The sequence below is a fragment of the Orbicella faveolata genome, unplaced genomic scaffold (genome assembly GCF_042242905.1).
Source record: "Orbicella faveolata isolate gen_17 unplaced genomic scaffold, um_ofav_v1 contig_1, whole genome shotgun sequence".
NCBI classification, from domain to species: domain Eukaryota; kingdom Metazoa; phylum Cnidaria; class Anthozoa; order Scleractinia; family Merulinidae; genus Orbicella; species Orbicella faveolata.
Genome location: NW_028301536.1, coordinates 20,520,799 through 20,541,919, shown reverse-complemented (window position 1 = coordinate 20,541,919; position 21,121 = coordinate 20,520,799). Strand labels below are relative to the sequence as shown.

At 38.7% G+C, this 21,121-nt stretch overlaps 2 protein-coding genes across 2 annotated transcripts; both read right to left on the bottom strand.

Annotated features, from left to right (window-relative positions):
- Positions 1-2,990: 2,990 nt before the first annotated feature.
- LOC110048589 (vesicular glutamate transporter 2-like) lies at positions 2,991-13,287 on the bottom strand. Its single transcript, XM_020754358.2, has 11 exons — positions 13,017-13,287; positions 11,180-11,411; positions 10,849-10,882; positions 10,344-10,543; positions 9,825-9,912; positions 9,029-9,124; positions 7,884-8,014; positions 7,536-7,685; positions 5,953-6,082; positions 4,709-4,947; positions 2,991-3,842 (listed from the first exon to the last, which is right to left on the bottom strand). The coding sequence occupies exons 2-11, from the start codon at positions 11,402-11,404 to the stop codon at positions 3,564-3,566; spliced, it is 1,572 nt and encodes a 523-aa protein (XP_020610017.2). The 5' UTR covers positions 11,405-11,411; positions 13,017-13,287; the 3' UTR covers positions 2,991-3,563.
- A 1,907-nt stretch (positions 13,288-15,194) lies between these two features.
- LOC110048595 (melatonin receptor type 1A-like) lies at positions 15,195-16,485 on the bottom strand. Its single transcript, XM_020754364.2, has one exon. The coding sequence runs from the start codon at positions 16,483-16,485 to the stop codon at positions 15,463-15,465; it is 1,023 nt and encodes a 340-aa protein (XP_020610023.2). The 3' UTR covers positions 15,195-15,462.
- Between the last annotated feature and the right edge of the window lie 4,636 nt (positions 16,486-21,121).

Genomic DNA, 21,121 nt, shown 5'->3' with positions numbered 1-21,121 from the left:
ATTGAAGTTTTGCTCAATTTTGTACCTAATCCTCAAAAAATCTCTCCTTTTAGTAAAAAAAGCTTTTTTAGCAAAACTTAGGCTTATTTAGCATCATGGAAGCTAAAAAACCTGAGTAAACGGTTAAAAACGGTATTTTTTGGCGAAAGTTTGGTAACCAAAGGGTTAACGGGTGAAAAAGAGAATGATGTCAAACATCGGCAGTGTTAGTCTAATATGGCCGCTATCTTGAAACGAAGTCGAACATCTCAGGTCTTAACACGTTTTTCCTAGCACCTTGCTAGTTTTGGTCTTTACATCAAGACATTCTACTTTCGCCTGGAACTTTATCTCTTGATATTAGAATCCCATCTCTTCAACGGGTAAAAAAGAGAACCATGTCAAACATCCGCCATGTTAGTCTAACATGGCCGCCATCTTGAAACGAACTGTAACGTTTGTGGTCTAATAACCTTTTTCCTAGTACCTTACTGTGTTTTTCTTTACATGAAAACAGTCAATTCTTGCCTAGAACTTTATCTCTTGATATTAGAATCCCATCTCTTTTATGGGTTGAAAAGAGGATGATGTGAAACAACAGCCATGTAAGTCTAATATGGCCGCCATCGTGAAAGGAAGCGCAACTTTTCTGGTCTAATAACTTTTTATGTAGTACCTTGGAAGTATTTGTGTCCATATCAAGAAAACTGAAACTTTCACCTAAAACTTTATCTCTCGATGTTAGAATCCCATCTCTTTAACGGGTGGAAAAGAGTATGATGTGAAACATCGGCTATATTACTCTAATATGGCAGCCATCTTGAAACGAAGTCCAACATCTCAGGTTGATTGTCGTTTTTCTTACAACTTTGCTAGTCTTTGTCTCTATATGGAGAAAGTCTATTTTCACTTGGAACTGCATGTCTTGATAATAGAATCCCATCTCTTCAACGGGTTTAAAAAAGGATTATGTCCAAACAACGGCCGATGTTTCACATCATCTTCTTTTCAATGTTGATCTAATGAGACCGCCATCATGACACGAAGCCTAACATCTCAGGTCTAATAACATTTTTCTTAGCATTTTTTAGTTTTTGTCTTTACATTAAGACAGTCTACCGTCGTCTGGAACTTCATCTCCTGATATTGGATTCCCATCTCTTTCAAAGAGATGGGATTCCCATCTTTTTAAAAGAGAATGAAGTTTAAACAATGGCTATGTTAGGCTTATATGGCCGCCATCTTGAAACAAAGTGTAAATTTTCTGGTCTAATAGTAGTAGCTTGGTAGTTTTTGTGTGGATATCAAGATATAAAACTGTAGCGTAAAACTTCATCTCCTGATGGTAGAATCCCATCTCTTCCACGGGAGAAAAAGAGAATGACGTCAAACATCCGCCATGTTAGTCTAATATGGCCGCTATCTTGAAACCAAGTCCAGCATCTTAGGTCTAATAACGTTTTTGTTCGTACTTTGCTAGTTTTTCTCTTTACATCAAGACAGTCTACTGTCGCCTGGAACTTCAATTCTCGATATTAGGCTCCCCTCTCTTTCACGGGTTGAAAAGAGGATGATGTCAAACAACGGCCATGTTAGTCTTATGTGGCCGCCATCTTAAAACGAAGTGCAACTATTCTGGTCTTATAACGTTCTATTTAGGAGCTTGGTAGTTTTTGTGTTAATATCAAGATATCAAACTGTCACTTAAAACCTCGTCCCTCGATGTTAGAATCCCATCTCTTCAGCGGGTGGAAAAGAGTAAGATGTGAAACATCGGCCATGTTAGTCTAATATGGCCGCCATCTTGAAACGAAGTCGAAATTAAAATTAGAATCCCATCTCTTTAACGGGTTGAAAAGAGGATGAAGTCCAAACAACAACCGAGTTTTCACATCACCGTCTTTTCCATGTTGATCTAATATGGCTGTCATCATGAAAGGAAACCCGGCATTTAAGGTGTAGTTACGTTTTCCTTAGCATTTTGGTAGTTTTTGTCTTTACATTAAGATAATCTACTGTCACCTGGAACTTCATCTCTTGATATTAGAATCCAATCTCTTTCACGGGTTGAAAAGAGGATGAAGTCCAAAGAAGGGCCATGTTAGTATAATACGGCCGCCATCTTGAAATTTCTGGCCTAATAATTTCAAGTTTTTATATAGTTAGCTTGGTAGTTTTTGTGTGGATTTTAAGATAATATATAGATTTAGCCAAGACTAATAGCAGAGCTCTTGTGCCAGGTTGTTTAAAGCCCGATAAAGCTAACACATAAGCGAGAATTTTGATTTGAGTTTTCCAACGTTGTTGAATTTTTGTGAGGTTTTCTGTTTATATTGTTTGGCTTTCTGTTTTGAGTTTGAATGATCTAAAACTACAAACGCAGCCCATGACTCAAAAGCAGTGAAAATCATTTGTATGCAAGAAAAAATTATACTTCGGTTAACTTTTAATCCTGGGTTAGCGTTAACCACCTTCCGAACAACCTGGCCCTGATCGTCGCCCTAATTACAACAAATAAACCTGACATGAGCCCGCGATCCTATCTAAAGCCAGTCCTTGGTCAGCGGTCAACTTTAAAAAACACATGACCTCCATGAGCTCTTAACCTGAGCTTGCGATATGGTCACTTGTTACTAGTCAGCGGATATCTTGCTTTGACAGGTGTCAATTGACCATAACATGGATGTCCAATATCAAAGACATATGCTGTGAACCAAGACTGCATGACTTGGTATTAGCTGGATGGCCGCCATGCTATGCGACGTCGTCGTCGTCGTCGTTGGGTGCACGCGCCCGCGATCCATGCCGCTAGTCAGGTTTACCATGAAGCAAGAGTTGCATGGGTTTCTATCTCTATGCATGCACATGATTCTGTTCCTATAGTTATGGTGCTCCGTTTGGCGGCACTTCGGGCCGCCGGAGCTCCGCTATCATAAATGGATGGCTATGTAAGCTAAGAATGTGAATGAGAAAACCTGTATTTAGCTATCCAAACATACATAACATACATCTTGTTGTTTCTGTTTCAGTCAAATATTTATTAGACCAAGCTTAATTGCTGAAAATATCATTCTCAGCTGCAAACGAATTTAAGAATAAGAGGTTTCCTACCCAGTGCTTGTAACATATATGGATGACAAGGATACTTGTCTCGCTGTTTGAAAGAATAATGTGAAATCTTGAAACTTTCTGAAGAGTAACATAAGATGTTTAAAAATAAGGGAGAAATAGCCAACTCCCGATTTGCTAAACACAGGACATCGCATCTGCTGAAAGAATCATATTTAGAAAAAAAATTCATAAAACGTTTCTAAAACGATTGTATCCCTCCGCATTTTGCTGCTCCGCTGGTACATCAGAGTATCCACGGAAAAGCAAAGTACGTTGAATAGTCTACAATTTTCAAGTGTAAGTTTAACGCGAAACAGCTACGCTAAATCGCTTTCCTGGGAGTCTAGCAAAAAGACGTAAAGATAGTGTAAGTATTCTCATGTTGTAATTTATCAAGGATGATGACGAGGTTTAAATTTCCAGAAATAAAACAGGCTGCGATCAGATCAAACACAGTGTTATCTAAGTAAGGACTACTCCGCGGGTTTGTCCTCAGCTGGTTCATCTTTTTTCGCTTCCTCTTGACCTTCTTCCGGTTTTTCTTCGTCTTTCTTATCCTCATCTTGTTTATCCTGTTTTTCAGCTGCTTTCTCCTCGTCTCCATCCTTTTTCTCACCTTCGTCTTCTTTCTTATCGGCGTCTGGGTTAGCCCAGGGCTCCAGGTCACCTGACACCAGCAGACCGAAGATCACGATGCCGATAATGTACACTACTGCTGTGATCCAGAATACAATGCGCCACTCGCCTGCGGTCTAAAAATAATGACCAGTAGGAATTCAGTTACACCAGTTGAACATTTCTTCCTTTTTAAATCATATAGTTCGAGAGATCGACACTTCTTATGGCAATAAAGAACTCCGGGTTCGGGACTAGGGCCCGTTTCTCGAAAGTCCCGGTAACTTTTCGGGTACGTAAAGTCATTTTTAATTAATCCGTATCTAAAAACAAAGAGGTTTACACGCCTTAAAATTCTTGTATGAAGAGAACCTCTGTTCATGTTAAGAATATGTGAATAAAACAGCTCTGTAATCATGAGATTTAAAATTTTGTTACGGCTTTCCGGGTGCGAAAACTTTTCGGGGCCTTCGAGAAACGGGCCGCTGGTCGAGGTCTTTGTGTTTCCTTGTTGGAAAAAAAAAAAACGTATCTTCCGCAGTGTCTTCCTTCCACTGATTACCCATATACGACAGCAGAATCCCATCTAGAAAAGAAGCAATGCTGTTACCCACTCTTGACCAGCACTGGCACTGCTGAACGATCTGAATATGTTTTCTTGGGCGCTTTCCATTCAATGAAAAATTCCGGTTTGATTTTCTGGAAATTTCCAGCGACGAATGGAACAGCATTTTCCGGAATATGCAGAAAAGGAGACAACCTTGTGGGAAATTTCCGTTCAATCTTACCTTCCTACCTGAATTTCCGAGATTTTCGGTTGAATGGTTCGCTCTCCAGAAATTCAACAATTTCCAGATTCTCTATCCCTTGAAATTTCCTTACCATTTGTCCCCAATTCGAAATTTTCGTTCTTTTTGCTTGAATGGAAAGCGCCCCTTATTCCTGTTAGAAATGCAAATTTGTGTTTTCAAGATATATAATTTCATTAAGGATGGTAGCTTACCTTATTAGGGGTCAGAATCCCAACAATCTGTGGGCTGATGAACCCGGGTGAGGCGCCAAACACGTTAGTCACTCCCATGATCACGCCTGCGTATTGAGGTGCAATATCCAGGATATTGACGGCATAACCCGAGGCGTTAAGACCTGTTATGCCGACACCAATGGTAAGAAATGCAACGGCAAGAGCTGGAGTCTCGGCATATCCGGTAATCAGGATAAAGAGTGAAGCAGTTGTACAACCTGCAAACCAAGGAACTCTCCAATTAGCCTGAGCCTACAACTGTTTTCTTAACCATCAGCGGTGAGGTTCATCGACTTTCTAGCTTGATATTTCCTCATTTGGGTAAGTTTAGCGGAGGCGGCCTGGCCAAGTGGTTTAGGGCGCTGGATTTGAAATCTGGAGGTCCCTGTTTCAAATCCTCTACCCTGCCGCTATCTGAATTTGTTCTCGGTAGCCCCGAGTTCAACTCCTCTACCACGTTGTGTAAATAGCCAACTGGTCCGCCTCCCCACCATTCGGGATTCTTAATGATATACGTTCTATTTGCAATATTTGTTTAATTATTCACAGCGTCCTCAATAACCCCATGCACCACCTTTTTATTTTTCTCTCTATGACCAATCCTAGGTTAGTACCTAGCCGGAGTAAAGATTAGTCCAACTTAGGGTTAGATTTTTGGAAACTGAAAGGCTTGACGTAACTAATTTTCTTATGCATCGGCTATTCCATGGAATAGGTAAGGGAAAAAACAAGAAATCTGAGATTGCAGACGTTTCTGAAAAAGTAAGGATCAGCACCTAAGGTTACGGTTAGCTAAACCTACGGTTGAAAAACCGAAACTGAGAAGATTGACTAAAATAATTTCATTGCTCTCGTCCGTTGATGTAGGTGCCCAGGCCCTTAAGGACACATTCGATAGCATCCTTGCACCATCAACACTCAGTAAAAGTCTTGACCAGAAATAAAACCACGTTACAGACATTCTGGACAAAAACAGTTATTAATTTAACACGGTGGTCACACATTTCCCAGGCATTCTCAATTCAGTATCCAAACTGCAAGCAGAAATGTTCATTGTTTCAACTTGCATTTATGATTAAAAAAATGCTATATAGATATCACTGAATATCTACTTTTTTCGTTTCGCAGAGAACGAAATACACAAGCTTCAAACGAAATGCAGTTTCTCTTACCAAAAGAAAATTAATAATAATAAAAAAAATTAAAAAAACGTTTTCTCTCACCAACGGTAAAGATGCATCTTCTCGTATTTCTAACAGACATCTTGTTTTTAATGAGCCAATCTACGAGAACTCCACCTGACGGTCCAACAAATGCTTTAACGACATACGGCAAGGCCGCCAAGAACCCAGTCTGTGTACAAAGGTTTGATTAGATTAGTTCTAATAGTCAGGAAATTTAATAATACGATGATAGACTTCTGACTTTGTGTCGCGCAACTTGTTGCACTTAAAGACCTTCCCTCGAAAATTTTACTACAGTCAGGTAATGAGTTACTTGTGTCAGAAATGAACAGAAATTTGGGGTCACCGACTTCGTTTCAGAATAAAGCGTGTGGAAAACTACGTACCCTGATTTTGAAAAATTGGTGCACGTAATTGAGCATGGTCTACAGGGGTTTATAGTTAAGAATATCTAAGGTGAGACAACGGAGGCAAACGATCTTAGTCATATTTTGTAGAAGTGGGTCTGTTGCGTAAATAACTGCAAATGTTGCCAACGTTTTCACAAAACTTAACCCTTCAAGAGGCATTTGAAACCGCCGCACAGATAAACGAAGAGCTAAAGGGAATGGAATTCGATGGTGCATTTTGCAAAAAAATCAAACTTCTAATCGATAGATCTTCTTCATTTTTTCGCTAAAGGTAGAAAATTGGTAGAAAAAATGATCCATCAAAAGAAAAATAGGGGTCACCGAGCGTCCAAGATCGCTATATCCAGGCAAAGCTATAGCAATGGCCATCTGCCATATCATTGTTCATTTTATTACTTAGCGCGCACTCGAGGCATGACGTGGCGTGTAAATTTGCGTGCGCAGTAAGGATGCGCAGAAGCAATTGGCGCGAACGTCCTTAATCAGGGCAGACAAGCTGCTTTTCAACAAATAAGGAGAAACGCCAAAGTCTTTCGTGTCTTGACTTGCACCAGCTTTGTTGCGTGTGGCAATGGTTGCACGTTCTTCATTAGTGTTCTGATTTGTTCAAGCTTCATTTAAGTGTTTGTTATTGGCCGTATTTCGTTACTTTGGCTATAGTTCTCTGCCTGTCATGACAATGCTTCTTTATGAAAAATATCATATATCCGGTTTCGAGCGTTACTTGATTTTGGGACAGGTGAGAGATTTATAAGGAAGAGTTCTGAAGCGGTGCCGAAAGCAGAACCGGGCAAAAATGATGTAATTAGATAAACGCTTGCAAGTAAATATCTGAAAGACTATATATTTTATATTGGGAACTCGCATGACCAGCTCCCTGTTGGCTTGATAGCTCAGTTAGTAGAGCACTGCACCAGTATCGCAGAGGTCATGGTTTCGAATCCCGTTCAAACCTGAATTTCTTTCGCGCTTTAATTTCACAACTGCTTAAGTTGTGTACATAACTGCGATGATCATTCAGGTCTTAACAGATCATTGATCACTTCACAACTAAGAGCTTGTGAAGAAGCTTGTCATATCCTTTGTATGCATGGATGAAGTTGCGTTTAGAAATTACTCAATAACAATAATAACAATCGACGCTTCCAAAATAGAATGAGTAACTGCATAAGGACATACAGATCTATGTACGTAATTTCACTAAATACATACCTTAGCAAGGTCGAAGTGCAAAACTTCGATGAAATATTTAGGGAGACAGATCAGTATAGTATACATGCCCCAATCTGCGGTGAAGTTGGCCGTGATAATGGCCCACACCGGACCCGACGTAACAATTGATTTCCATGGAACCTGGCCTTTCTAAGACAAACCATAAACAGACAGAAGGATTTAATTAACTATGGCAGCCTTTCCCGGATTGGAGTTTTTTGTCTGCTAGAGAGTTATATTTCGCTCTCGGATGCGCGACAGCCACTCTTACAAGAGCAAAACAAAACGTCAGCCAGTTTAATGTTTCCAGGCTGTTTACGTGAAAGAGCATATAAGTTTTCCCTTTACCTTTGCAGCAGGAAGTTTTGCTATACTTTCTTCTATATAGTCTTTTTCTTCAGGAGTGATTGTGGGATGCTCCGATGGAGACCCATGGATCGCGAGCTGCCATACAAAGAACCACAGAAGACCAATTGCACCTAAATATACAACGAAAAGCTTCGCGTCAAAACGCTAATGCGTTATCAATAGTAAGTAGCACATATCGATAACAGTTTTTACAATAACTGTCTAATTTCTCGCGCGCTGATTGGCTCATTTTTATCATCAATAAGAGTACAGACAGATAAAATTTTAATTTATGCAAGCTTTAAAGTTCAACTTTCAGCTGTCAAACTGTCAACTTTTTAACCAGTGAGATTTTATGGACTTTTTTAAGTAGCCAATCAAAAAGCGAGAAAAACTATTGACAATGCTCGCGTCATTTTGAATAAAATTCACTTATCTTTGTTTACGGCAAGTTTACGGCGTCTTTTCCCCTTATTTATTCCCGGCATTTGACCATTTTGGGGTCTTGTTATTGTAAAAAACAAATCTACGTCAGTTTTTTATGCATCTGTCCTCTTATTGATGATAAATTACGTCATAGCATTGTCAAAGTTTACTGCGGAACAACTCGCGTGCGGCTCGTGGTTCTTATCAAGAACATGATAAGAAACCTCCCTTTGCTGGAACCCAGATCGACTCAATGATTTGGCGCACAACTGCCATTCGATTAACGCGACCGCTGCTAACTCAGACGCATGCCAACTGTATACATATTCACTCGTTGTTCTAAGTTACATGCAACAAAATACCTTGTGCGTTGAAATTGTGGCTTAAAGAATCACGTTATAACTTTCAAATGAACAACGTGAAAAGGAGACTAATCTTGTGAATTCAGGTAAGGAAACACGAACCGGATAAGACTTAGTGCCGTGCTGCAATCACTATACCCATGACCCAACCATCATCTTCCACATAGTCAGTCTTCATTTTGTCCATCTTAGTTACAGGTTAGTTTAACCCTGACCTATTCGAATAAGCGGCCCCAGTTAATATAACTTTAGAACAGAAAGACTTGGGTACGGATAGTTTTGACCGAGCTGAGAACAAATAAAAGTTTAGCTAGGTTAGAGATGGACAACCCACTCTCCTATGTGATGCTCTCTTACCAAAGCAGTAGAATACGGACGCCCATCCGCCATCAAATCCATATTTGGACATGATTCCACTTAAGGGCATGGAAAGGATAGTACCCACAGGACAACCTGTCAGGTGATAATGCACACAAGATTGTTATGGATACCACACCGCCTTTGAAATATATACCTTGGAGCCCCATCTTACTGCTACCCCGTTAAAACAGCGTCTCCGTTATTATGGCTTCCTTTTTAGGCCGAAACAATGCTCTAGTTGGTCATCTTCTTTAATGTAAGAACCCCTTTAATACAACCAACATATTATGGCCAAAGGCTGGTTGTTTTGATGGGCATCCATTGTGATCATGATCAAATATTGAGCTACCTCTATTTAGAAAATTAGCCAGAGTGGCGCGGATATGAATACTTACAGTATTACAATGACCGTGTTTTAAGGTGGCTGGTAACAGTTTCCAGCACTTTCAAAGACTTGGATAAAACCACTCTTTATCAGTTGATGCTACCGATCATAGTATCAAAAAAACTGCCCAATCATTCGTGAACACGTTGTTATCAATTTTGTGACAATAGGCAACCATGGCTTCGGTAAAACCTGTTAAAACACCTTAACATTAGCTTTTACTGCTTGTAGTACACTGAAAACGAGCTCGGTGGCCCTCAATTTTTATTATTGAATTTTGATTAGCAGGATTAGACGCAACTTTTGGCAAAGTCTAAGAAAATTCTGCATATGGGGTTCTGGCCTGTCTGTCTGTCTGTCTATCACACTAAAACAGAGAGAAATGCACAGTGTTTGCACATCACAGACCTGCAACGGTAATAGTAAACAATCGTGTTCTTTCTGAAGGCGGTGCCCACTTACTCCAAATGGCGTGGTTGCACGGAAAAAGAGCCCCCTTGGAAAAACAACAAACATAAAATGGTTGAAATCGTTGTTAATTACACGAGGCAACTGTACAGGAGTGTCATCAGGTTCTTCTCGCTTCACTTCTTATCTTGATGGCATGCTAGTGGGTCGAACGTTACCCTCAGCATAAACAATTAATAAACCATTGATGTCCAGTTATTCATGGGTTGTGTTTCTTTCATTTTAACAGCTCCTACGACAAAACTTTTTCCAAAACCTTTTTCTTGTGTCACGATTTTTCCAGTGGACAACATGCGAAATTCTCCCTGCTGCAACTTCTTGTTGATACTGATAATGACTAGGGATGTCTTTTGTGGGAATGTACTTGAAGATGAACTTAACATAGGTTACAACAGTATTATTTTTATTACTTTGGGACGGTTATTTATCAGAGGAAAAATGCCGTGTTTTTTCACTCACCAAAGCCAGCCCCTCTATCACCCTGAGAGTAATGAGAGCGGCGACGCTCGTTCGCGCAGCTATCGGTGTCAGCATGGTAAGAATCGAAGCGATCCCAAGGCAGATCCCGAATACGCGAGTCCCGCCAAACCGCTGACCTAGCCAACCGCCTGGAATCTGCATAGCAGTGTAGCCGTAATAAAAAGCGCCAAGAATGGTGCCTTGTGAGAAACAAAGGATATCGTAATCAATAGGTAATCACAAACTCTTTGTTAGGTCTCAAGTCGTTCACATCAACACTGAAGGAGAGAAGGAGAAAAGCCCGGGGGGGGGGGGGGAGGGCGGAAAAGCTCCGCGGATCGTAGTGATGTAGATCAACGGGATTTTTTGCTTTGGTTCTAAAAACCTGTTCACATCAAAAAGTCTAAAAAGTATTCGGATGGTATAAAGTGAACTGAAGGTGAGTAAAAATGTCCCTTCATCGCAATGGAAAAAGACCTCGCATATATATCAATAAAATAGTTACCTTGCAGCTTTGAACTCCAGTCAAATTCTGCTTTCTTGAAATAAAAAATATATATAAAAAGGCGTGTAAGTGCTGAAAATGGTCACTTTAGAGTAAATATAGAACGCTAAAATTAATTCGAATAGTTAATTAAATAGCTCATGAGAAAGAAAGAGAGGAAGAGTCTTAGTGTTTTAAAGATCTCTTCAACCTTTGCCGCTGAGATTGATAAACAGGTGTAATATTTTACATGTAATCCCTGTACCGTTATGTGTACAAATGTATTCCCCTCCCCGTTCTCGATTACCCCTTTTTATTTTCATGGTTAGGCCTCAACAGCGAGAAAACGAACCTTCTGTATGGTGAATCCGTTTTGTTCAATTGTGTGGTTATTGCACATAGCTCCAATTGCTACACTAAGATTAACTCGGAGGGCGTATTGTACGCAGATTCCAAGAAAAATCATAATTGCCACAATGTATCTTTTGGGAAAACTTGATTTCTTGCCATCACTCTTTTCAGCTTTCTCGCCTTCCCCTTCGACAGGATCTGGTTGAGGTTCTTCAGTATCAGCCATGATGTAACTGTAAAGGGACAGGGAGTTAAAACGAGTAACAGTAATACAATTGCTGACTGAAATGAGTTATAACTGAGATAAACATGACATCTTGTCTACCTTGTCACTACAAGCCTTAGATGGGTGGAGTATGGTTAACTGACAAACCAGCCGACGGACCGACCAAACGACTAACCGACTACTGATTGACTGACTGACTGACCGATCGACTGATCGACTGATCGACTGATCGACTGATCGACCGACCAACCAACCCACCGATCGACCTACTGTCTGACTGACCGATTGACTCACTGAGTGATAACGACTGACTGACTAACTAGTCATGTCTGAATTACTGACTGACTGATTGGTTGGCTGGTTGGTTGGTTGACTGACTGACGGACGGACGAATGGACGCTGACTGACTGCATGACTGATCGATTGACTGATTGATGATTGATTGTTCGATTGATCGATCGATAGATTGTTTGACTGACTGACTGACCTTTCACGACTGACTGACTGACTGACTGACTGACTGATTGACTGACTACTAGCTGCCTGAATGACAAAACTGACTGACAAACTTGGCCTGATTAAACACTATATGCAGACTAGTTACCTGCGACTGACTCTGCTGCAAATATATTTTATAGATTATACAAGTTAATTACGCTTTATTTTTCCAACTTTTCTTCGAAAATTGTTTCAGTCCATCAAATTCTAGAAAAAAGAGCGACTTATTTGTCAGCTTCATATGGTTCTCTCTTATGTCCCGCATGAAGAAAGCGACCTCGCATTTACATTGTTAAATTATGGCTGATAGTAAATAGAGGTTTTCTCAAATTAAAGTGTTCACAGTTAGTTCTTTTAAAAGATTTTTATCTTTGGGCCAAACACAGTTCAGATTCAATCACTGGTACCATGAAACAACTTGACACTTGGCTGTGGACCGGAGACTATTTCTTACTGTTAGAGAGGTAATACTGGCAAAGCTGAAGATATTTTTTTAGGAAAATGCGTTTAAAGTTTTCCTAGAGCTATTGAAAAATTAGCGAGGGTCTCGAATGTACTGATAATAGGATTGTAGGCCTTCAACCGCTCGTTTGAAATAAGCTAAATTATTTAATAGCCACCAAATACTTTTTATTCCTTAAATCACTCTCATCGCTTTCATGATGGATTAACGGCGAGCTTTTGCCTTCAATGACTAGATTTATTATCATTTGGTGATAAAGTCATTTTATCAAAATGGAAACAACATGAAGTATTCGCTGTAATAATATGCATCATTGAGAAAAATTTGGAGTCCTAATGCCAGAACCACCGATGACGCATAGAGTTTTGAAGTTCCTGATTTCAAGATATAACAGCAAAGCTCTCGGCATACCTTGAGTCGTACTGCAATTAAATTACGAGCCGGACGAACTTAACTCAAAAGGCTAGCAAGTGCGATAATAAGAAATATAAGATTGTCCAGGGAGTAACAGCCGAAACAAAGTATCCATTGGATCAGAATTAAGAAGTTATTTGACATCATTTTCATCTTACTGAAAGGAAACATTACATAGATATGCCTTAGACAATGTCTACTTTAACTAACACGAGAAAGAGAAATAAAAAAACTTACCTTTTAGTGATATATTTGTGATGTAGTTGATGTTTTCTCACAGTGACAGGTACATCTTCGCGGTTGGACTCTTTTCTTTGAGAAAATTCAAGGAATTATCCGTTGGCCAAAATCTCAACTCCCGTCAATATCGCCAAATTATCTTACAGCGCGTTGGACAAGGCTCAAACAGTTTTCATTTGATTCTTTACCAATCGAACAATATTGGAAAGGATCAAAAAGTTAACAAGAACCTGCGTCGTGTAAATAAACCGCCCAGTTCCGCTACGACCACTATTTCTAAGATTATTAATATTTGATTAAAAACACTCACGGTGTTAATCAAGCGTGTGAATCGAAGCACTAGCCCACAGTGGAAGGCAAAAAACGTCGTTCAATCAATTAAGTTGACTTTTAACTTGGAGTTATAAGATAAATTCAGCAGCTAATAATTATATAATTATGGGTGAGTACTTTAAGAATCTTTATTAGTGTAGCCGTAGTGAGAAAGCATACAGACTTTTTTCCAATTGGAAACTTTTAATAAGATTCTTACAAACCTTTAACAAACAAATTCAAAATCAAGTAGTGTTGCAAATTTTAGTAATTTGAATAAAGTCATATCATTTCTTAAAAAGGTCGTCCCTAATGGGAAATCATGTTTAACGTTTGGCATGGTTCTTATATCTTAAGTCTGGATACTGCATGATTTCGGTTAAACGCTTAGGCCTTTTATTTCAAACTGGGTTTCAGAGACCCCAGGTATATTTCACGGTGTATTTTACAGTTTTATATTTTGACATGAGCGTCGACAAGTCTCGACTATCTTTGACGGCTTGGCCGCTTCCTGGGCTAATGTCGTCAGTGGGGAAGATCGTAACCGGTGAACAAGCTACCTGAATCCAACGATCTCCAACGTTGGCACTTTAATCTCCGCACTTCGTGAAGATTCAGACAAACATAGAAGGCGCTCATTTGCTTTTGTTCGTTCGACTTTGGATGAGCTACCGATGTTTGTTTAATTAACACAGATACCAATTAGTCCATTACGATAAATCGGATAACTAGCGCAATTGCAAAAAAATGAAGTTATAAAAGTTCTCAGTACATTGGCAAACAGTTCTTTAAGCGTCATTTTGCTTGTTATTTATTTTAATTCGTTTTGTTTCCGTTATTCGGTCCACGACGAAACTGTATTTTTCGCTGGAGAGGTTGTTTCTAAAAATAAAGAGATACGGGAAAGGGTTGACTCAGCGGTATGATACGTGCTCGTGTCCTGCCGAATCTTCAATTTTGAAGATTTCTTATGTCGAATTTGAATTTCACATAATCATAAATTTGCAAGATTTTTCCCGCGAAATCTCGAATTTTGCCAAATCCTTAATTTACAATATTTGTCTGCCGAATCTTGAGTTTTGCTTTATCTTGAATTTTCAGCATTTGCCCTCCCGAATCCTGAATTTAGCCAAAGCCTGAATTTCCAAGTTTTTTTGCGCCGACTTTTGAATTTTCATATTTTTCTGCCGAATCTTCGAGATTTGGTTTGCTGCATCTTGAGTTTTCCTTTATCCTAAATTTTCAAGATTTGTGTTGCCGAATCATGAATTTCATCTGTCAATCCTGAAATTTCAAGATTTGTCCCGCCGAATCTTCAATTTTGCTAAATCTTGAATTTTTCAGATTTTTCCAGCGAATATTGAATTTTGCAAGATCTTGAATTTTTCAGATTTGTTCTGCCGAATCAGAAATTTTGCCAAATTCTGAAATTCAAGATTTGCCCCCACGGATCTTGAATTTTTCTAAATCTTTAAGTTTTAAGATTTTCCTGCCGAATCTTGAGTTTTGGCAAATCTTGAGTTTTCAAGATTTGTCCTGCCGAATCTTCTTTTTTTTTCAAAAACGTGAAATTACAAGATTTATCTTGCTGATTCTTGAATTTTCTCACATCTTGAATTTTCAAGATTTGTCCTACTGAATCTTGACTTTTTCCCCTTACCTGAATCCAGTCACTAACATAAAGTTTAAACTTCAGAATTTGTAAAGATCCACAATTTGCCAGGACTAATCTTAAGAACGTTCACGATTGCAGGATAAAGTTTTTCACATAAGAGAAATTGGCTTACTGGGCATCGCAAAGTGCGACGTGAGACTTTGATTCATTGCATAGTTAACAACCAAACAGGTTAACAATTAGTTTATATATCAGTGAGCATTTAGCAGAACGAAATTTCTGCTTTTTTGATAGCAGGTAATAAAATAGTAGGCAGTGTAACAATGGTGAAACTTAACGCTGATTGTGTATGGCTTACAAGGATCTTCGTTTCACTTATGTCAGCTTTGATTATTGAGCTCAACTCGATATTTTTGTGTAAACACAAAAACAGTCTGTCAGATAAACCAATTGTGTTTTACAACTCAGGTAAACAAGATAGTCATAAAGGTACTGGAACAATCAATACCCAGGACATTAAATTTGTTCATTAAAAGTACGTTGACCAATAGTGCTTTGTATGCCATTTGACATCATTCCCAACACTACTTCATTTCTCTTCCTGCATGCTAGCACGTCTCGGTAGGCCTTTCTGAAATCGCGGTTTGTCAGCCAGTATATGAACGGGTTCACAGTACTCGAGATGAAGATGAGAAAAGCGTTTAAGATGAACACTTGCCGAGGCAAATTCCCACCTCCAGTAAATGTGTCAATAAAATCAATGATGGACACTGGTGCCCAACACAAAATAAAACCCAAAGTGGCGAACATCATTGTCCACGTGGCCCGCATTTCGCGCGCTTTCCTCGACTGGTTATTGGCTGGATGCGGATTGCCTTCCATCTGTGCGACTTGTTGGTTGCTTGATCTTATTGCCAAGAAGCATTTCGTGTAGCTAAACGTTATAAGCCCCATTGGAAATGCGATGAAAAGCAGCTGAACTATCGTTGTGTACATCATGTTGACGTTGAAGGGGTAAATGCAGAATGCTTTTCCTCCGTTAAAAGCATAATAACCCCAACCCACTAATGGTGGAACACTTGCGATGCTCGGCAAAATCCATAGGAGGGCGATTATGAGCACAACATTTCTATGGGTGAAGATGATTTTACATGCAAATGGACGGCAAACAGCAAAATAACGATTAACAGCAATTACCGACATGTTGACTTGCGAAACTATTCCGAATGAAAATATGAAAAATCCTTGCAGATCACACACCACAGAGCTAAATGGCCATTGGCTTGAAATCAGCACATGCAAAGATATTGGCATACAAACTACCGCCATCAAAATGTCGCTTACTGCTAAGTTTGTTGCAAACATGTTTGGAACTGTGCGGAGACGAGGAGTCCTCAATACTGTGACGCAAATCAAAACGTTGCCAGCAAAGGCTAGGATGATAAGAGTAATGAGTACGGAAGATTCCAATACCTTTATTGGCATACTGCGTTGAGCTAAGTCAGTGACTAGCTGGGGATACTCGTCCAAGGAGGCCATCGCTGCCAAGCTGACTGATGTGCTTGGTGGCTGTCCACTATTCGAGATCGATAAACCGAAACTGTTAGAAGAAGAATAAAACGATAAAGTTACAAATTACCTTTCGCAGATCTGCATAGTCAGCACCGAGTTAGACAACATACTCAAGGTTCTAATTTCCATCCCACTCCTCGGTTGACGAACAAATCGTGAGATAATTGTTTTTCAGTGTAACAAAAATCTGCCCAAGTCGACATACCCCAAATTTGACGAACAAACGTAGGATTGTGACAGCACAAGTACGGAGGCAACGCTACCCTTAACTTAATCCCTTAGGTAAACCAAAAACACCGGGAAATCGTTAGCCGTTGGAGGACGTTTGTGTTAGATACACACGCTGATAATGGGTTTGCTTTCAATTTTCGTTTCTTTATATTTCTAAGAGATTGATCAATGTATTCCTTTAACCTGCTCTAACAAAAATCTTGAACAATGTTAATGATGTTATTCATGTTTTTGCTTTTAATTTTGATTGCGTTGGTTGATTCGGTTAATGAGGCTTTCAATTGTGTCGTAAAAACAAAACCAAAGTAATTTTCTGATAACCATGCACTCTATCTACTTTAATGGTTTTATTATTTGGTTAGTAGCAGGTATTGAAAACCGTTCTATATGGATTGGACACTTTTTAAGTATGAATTGGCAAAAGCATACACACCGATCCTGATCATCGTGATTAAAATCTAATGGAAAGAGACCTTAATATCCCTCGCAGTGATCGTTAGTTTCAATGACATTGCTTTCTGATGAACAAAAATTAACTGCGACAATTAACATTGTTAATTAAAATAAATGACATTTGTGGTAATTGGAAGCAAACTACACGCAATCAAAAAAACCATTTTGCTCTAGGGTGTTTACATTTGTGTTTGCGGGGCTTGAGGCAACAACTGAATCGACAAAGAGAAATAAATTCCAAGTCTGAGAATAATGCAGTCAAGGTGGTTCAGCTAAAACCAATTTGAAAAAGACATGTGCCATAGAACATGTTATACTGTTTATGAGGAGAAATTGGGAGCAAAACGCAACAACTAAATCAAATAAGTTTCGTTGGCAAGAATTCTTTTCCCATCATGATTCAAAGTAGAAATCAAATTTTTGTTTTTTGTTTTGTTTTGTTTTCATTTTGATTGCTCAACCTTTCACTCCGTTGCTTATCTAAATTGAATTAAAATTGAATTTGCTTCCGACTAATTTTCTTAAAATTTTATTTTGAAACCCAAGCAAAGAGATAACAGTTATTTGATTAGCAGACCAGTCGCTGTTTTATCGCTTCTGTACCGCAGTAACCAAGCTAATTGTTGTAAGGTTCAAGAAGCAAGCTATAATTAAGCTCCAGAGGAACTGACTGTATTCAGTCGCCATTATACATTTCAAACTCATCTAACTGAAACGAACTTTTGGTGCTGGCACAAAACATCTCCAGATGCATTCCCCATATTTAGACTGTACGCAAGCCATACCCCGAACATATTAAATCTGGGTGCGGTCTTTCCTCGAAATTTGCAGTATTAATGTGTATGTAAATCTCCCTCTAAGCTAGAAAAACTTTGTGTAAAAGATCTTACTAAACTACTCAAAAACGGGGAACAGATTAATATCAATATTCTTGACTGGTTTTACCATTACCGTTATCAAGTCAGTTGCTGGCTAGTCAGGATCAGTGAGACTCTCACCACGCAAAATGAATCGAAAGTTTTGATGTTTAGATAAAACTGAATTGCATTGCGCATCATTGCTGCGCACGATTCCCGCGTCATTAGCGCGCACATAAGCGCGTGCACATATACAACTTAAAGAAATTTCCATCGGGACAAGCTCACCAGCGAAATAAACGAATTTGCCTCTTGACTGGTTAGCCATAGAATTACACTGGCTAATGAGGTCGGTATGTCAGTGTAATAATTACTGAGATCAATACAGTAAACTATCGGTGAACACTAATGGAATAAAAAACAAATTACAGGTAAAGCCTTTTATTGGCAGAGAGAGAACCAAAGTTAGATCTGAATGAAGGTCGAAGTGAAGATTACAAGTGTTGTGGCTGACACAAACTGCTCAAAACGGTAAAAGACACGACGATGTTCGTGGATTTGTTTTTCCAATTCAGATTCAGATCAGATTTTTTAAGATCGTCTCCTAGTCTCAAGTGATGTTTGTTTTCAATGGATTACACTATTTTCCACCTCTGTCCATTTAAAGCTCTCGAGCGAATATCTTCATTAAATCGATTGTAATTGTAATCCCCCGCGGAACTTGTAAACCCAGAAACATATGGCAAATTTCGCCTAATTCTTGAATTCACATCTCCTATTACATCCTTCTTTGATTATTGCTAAACACACATTCGCATATAAATGAAAACCGTAAAGCTGATTAAAAAGCGCAACTGCCCCGTTGCGTCTGCTCAAAATGAGTTCAGTCCTTCTTAGTACATATCTGCATGTCTAGGTGGAATATGAAGACAGGGGGTTAATTATTCACAGCCCACGCGTTCTTTCGTTCTTTCTTTCACTCTTTCTTTCTTTTTTTTTGTTTTTGTTTTTTCATCTCACCTGAAAGGGCAACATATGCCGTCAAATGTGGTCATCCACTGTTCAACATGAAAAGTAGTTTAGATTAAATCGAAAAGACCTAAATAGTTCTGAATCTCGCTTGTAGAGGGAAAGCTAGGACGGAAGCTTTTTAACCTTCATAAAAAGAAGATATGTAGAAGAAATTAAAAGCTTTAGTGAGCAATCGCCAATTAACGCAAACTGCGGAAAACTATTCATATCTACAAAGTTGAGCGAAGGAAATGAACTTGCAGCAAATGTGAAGGCCCGTATAATGGCATGATATCAATGTGAATCAGTTGAGTCTCGAGCGAAGGGTAACCTCCAAAAAATCCGGAATCCTCGATAGGAAACAAACTTTGCATTAATGCGGACAGCTTTCGACGTTTTGAATTTTTTCGTGAAAAAATTGTTTGCCGAGAATATCATTTACGACTGTTTCTTAGTCACAAAATATACATCATTCACTAACACGAGCAAAAGGTTTTAAGACAACAACTATTTACCTGACCAAAGAAGACAACTCAAATCGTCGCTGAATTTGGACTCGACAGGTTCTTGCTGCCTTCTCGTTTTCAATTTGACTGATGAACCTTCTGCCTCAAAGACTATAAAACGCAAATGAAATCGTTTCTTGAAAGGGAGTTGATAACTCATAATTTCAAAGTTTTACAAAAGACAGAACAGCTGTCTTGCGGGCATTCACTAAGTTAACCAATCATATATCCCCATAGACTGAAAAAGCAACGAATTGGACCATTAAGCTTTTGATATTACAGACCGCTTATAGAGAACTGCCGTCTTCTCTTAGAATTGTCATATAATTACGTGGCTTTCTTATAATAACTTCTATTTGAATGCTGAAAAGAAATCCGTTCCTTTTACACGTAATAATTGTAAGGGTGATGTGTTGCTCAAAAAGTGAAATCAAATCCAGTTAGTTCCATTTTTATTATGTACTATGTCATTAAAAGTCTCAAAATAAGTGAAATTATTGTGTTTTCAAAAATGTCTTCAATGAACAATTTTACGCGTTTTTACTCGCATTGAATAACTTCAGGACTACTGGAAAACTGGGTTTAAAATACTCACGAAAAAGATGTCCCAAGTTTCAGTTCTTAAGCTTGCTCAGCCAAACGACTCATCACTTCAATTGATCACTAGGCTATATAATCATTTCATTCAGACAATATTTTCCTCTGGCTGGAAAGTTAGACTTTCAGTAGTGTTAACTTAAAGATCTTGACACCTTACCGTAAATAATTATCCATTAGTAAACTGACTGACTTAAGAAATTTTGCTAATGACTTTATTAATGAGTAGGAGTTCAGCACAACCTTAACTTTTACACGCTTGAATTTCCCTCTGCTATTTGACTCTCGGATATCAGTTCTAAGAATTAATTAAACCTGTCTTGAATTTCATTTACACAAATTATTCTAATAATCTTAGATGGCAAATTTAAGTCCGTTTAACTTGATATTAGGATTGCCGTGCGAAAGCACGGCATGCCTAAAAGGGGTAAAGTTGTCGCTTACCACTTGAAAATATCGATTCCATTTTATATACATCCTTTTATGTAAAGGCAAAGACAAAGCAACTGAGACATCTGCAATAAACAATTATGAAGGGGGTGGTATCAAAACGGTTGATATTGAAAGCATGTTTAAATCTTTTCTCCTCGCTTGGCTGAAAAGAATCTTTGGAAATAATTCAAGCGCATGCATGGAATAATTATTTAGAATATTTTTTAAGAGAGACAGGTGGTCTGGTTCTTTTCAATTGCAACTATAACGTCAAAGACTTAACGACCAGTTCTCAATTCTATATAGTTATTGAAATGGTGGTCTGAATTTCGCAAAGACAATGCTGTGGAAACTAATTGGCATAAACTAATGTGGAATAACCGGCAAATAAGAGTAAACAACAATCCAGATTTTAGACGGTGGGAGATCTGCGTTTTGACCTTAACAACGTCGATTCTTATGAATTATTTGCAAACATAGAGAAGACGAACTTTCTGGAATGTACCAGACTACGCT

Coding starts and splice junctions, on each gene's coding strand:
- LOC110048595 (XM_020754364.2), bottom strand. CDS start 16,485: ATGGCCTCCTTGGACGAGTATCCCCAGCTAGTCACTGACTTAGCTCAA.
- LOC110048589 (XM_020754358.2), bottom strand. CDS start 11,404: ATGGCTGATACTGAAGAACCTCAACCAGATCCTGTCGAAGGGGAAGGC. Junction 10,544..10,848: donor CTGGAGTTCAAAGCTGCAAG/GTAACTATTTTA, acceptor GTTTCTCACAAG/GCACCATTCTTGGCGCTTTT. Junction 9,913..10,343: donor TGATAGAGGGGCTGGCTTTG/GTGAGTGAAAAA, acceptor TGTTTTTCCAAG/GGGGCTCTTTTTCCGTGCAA.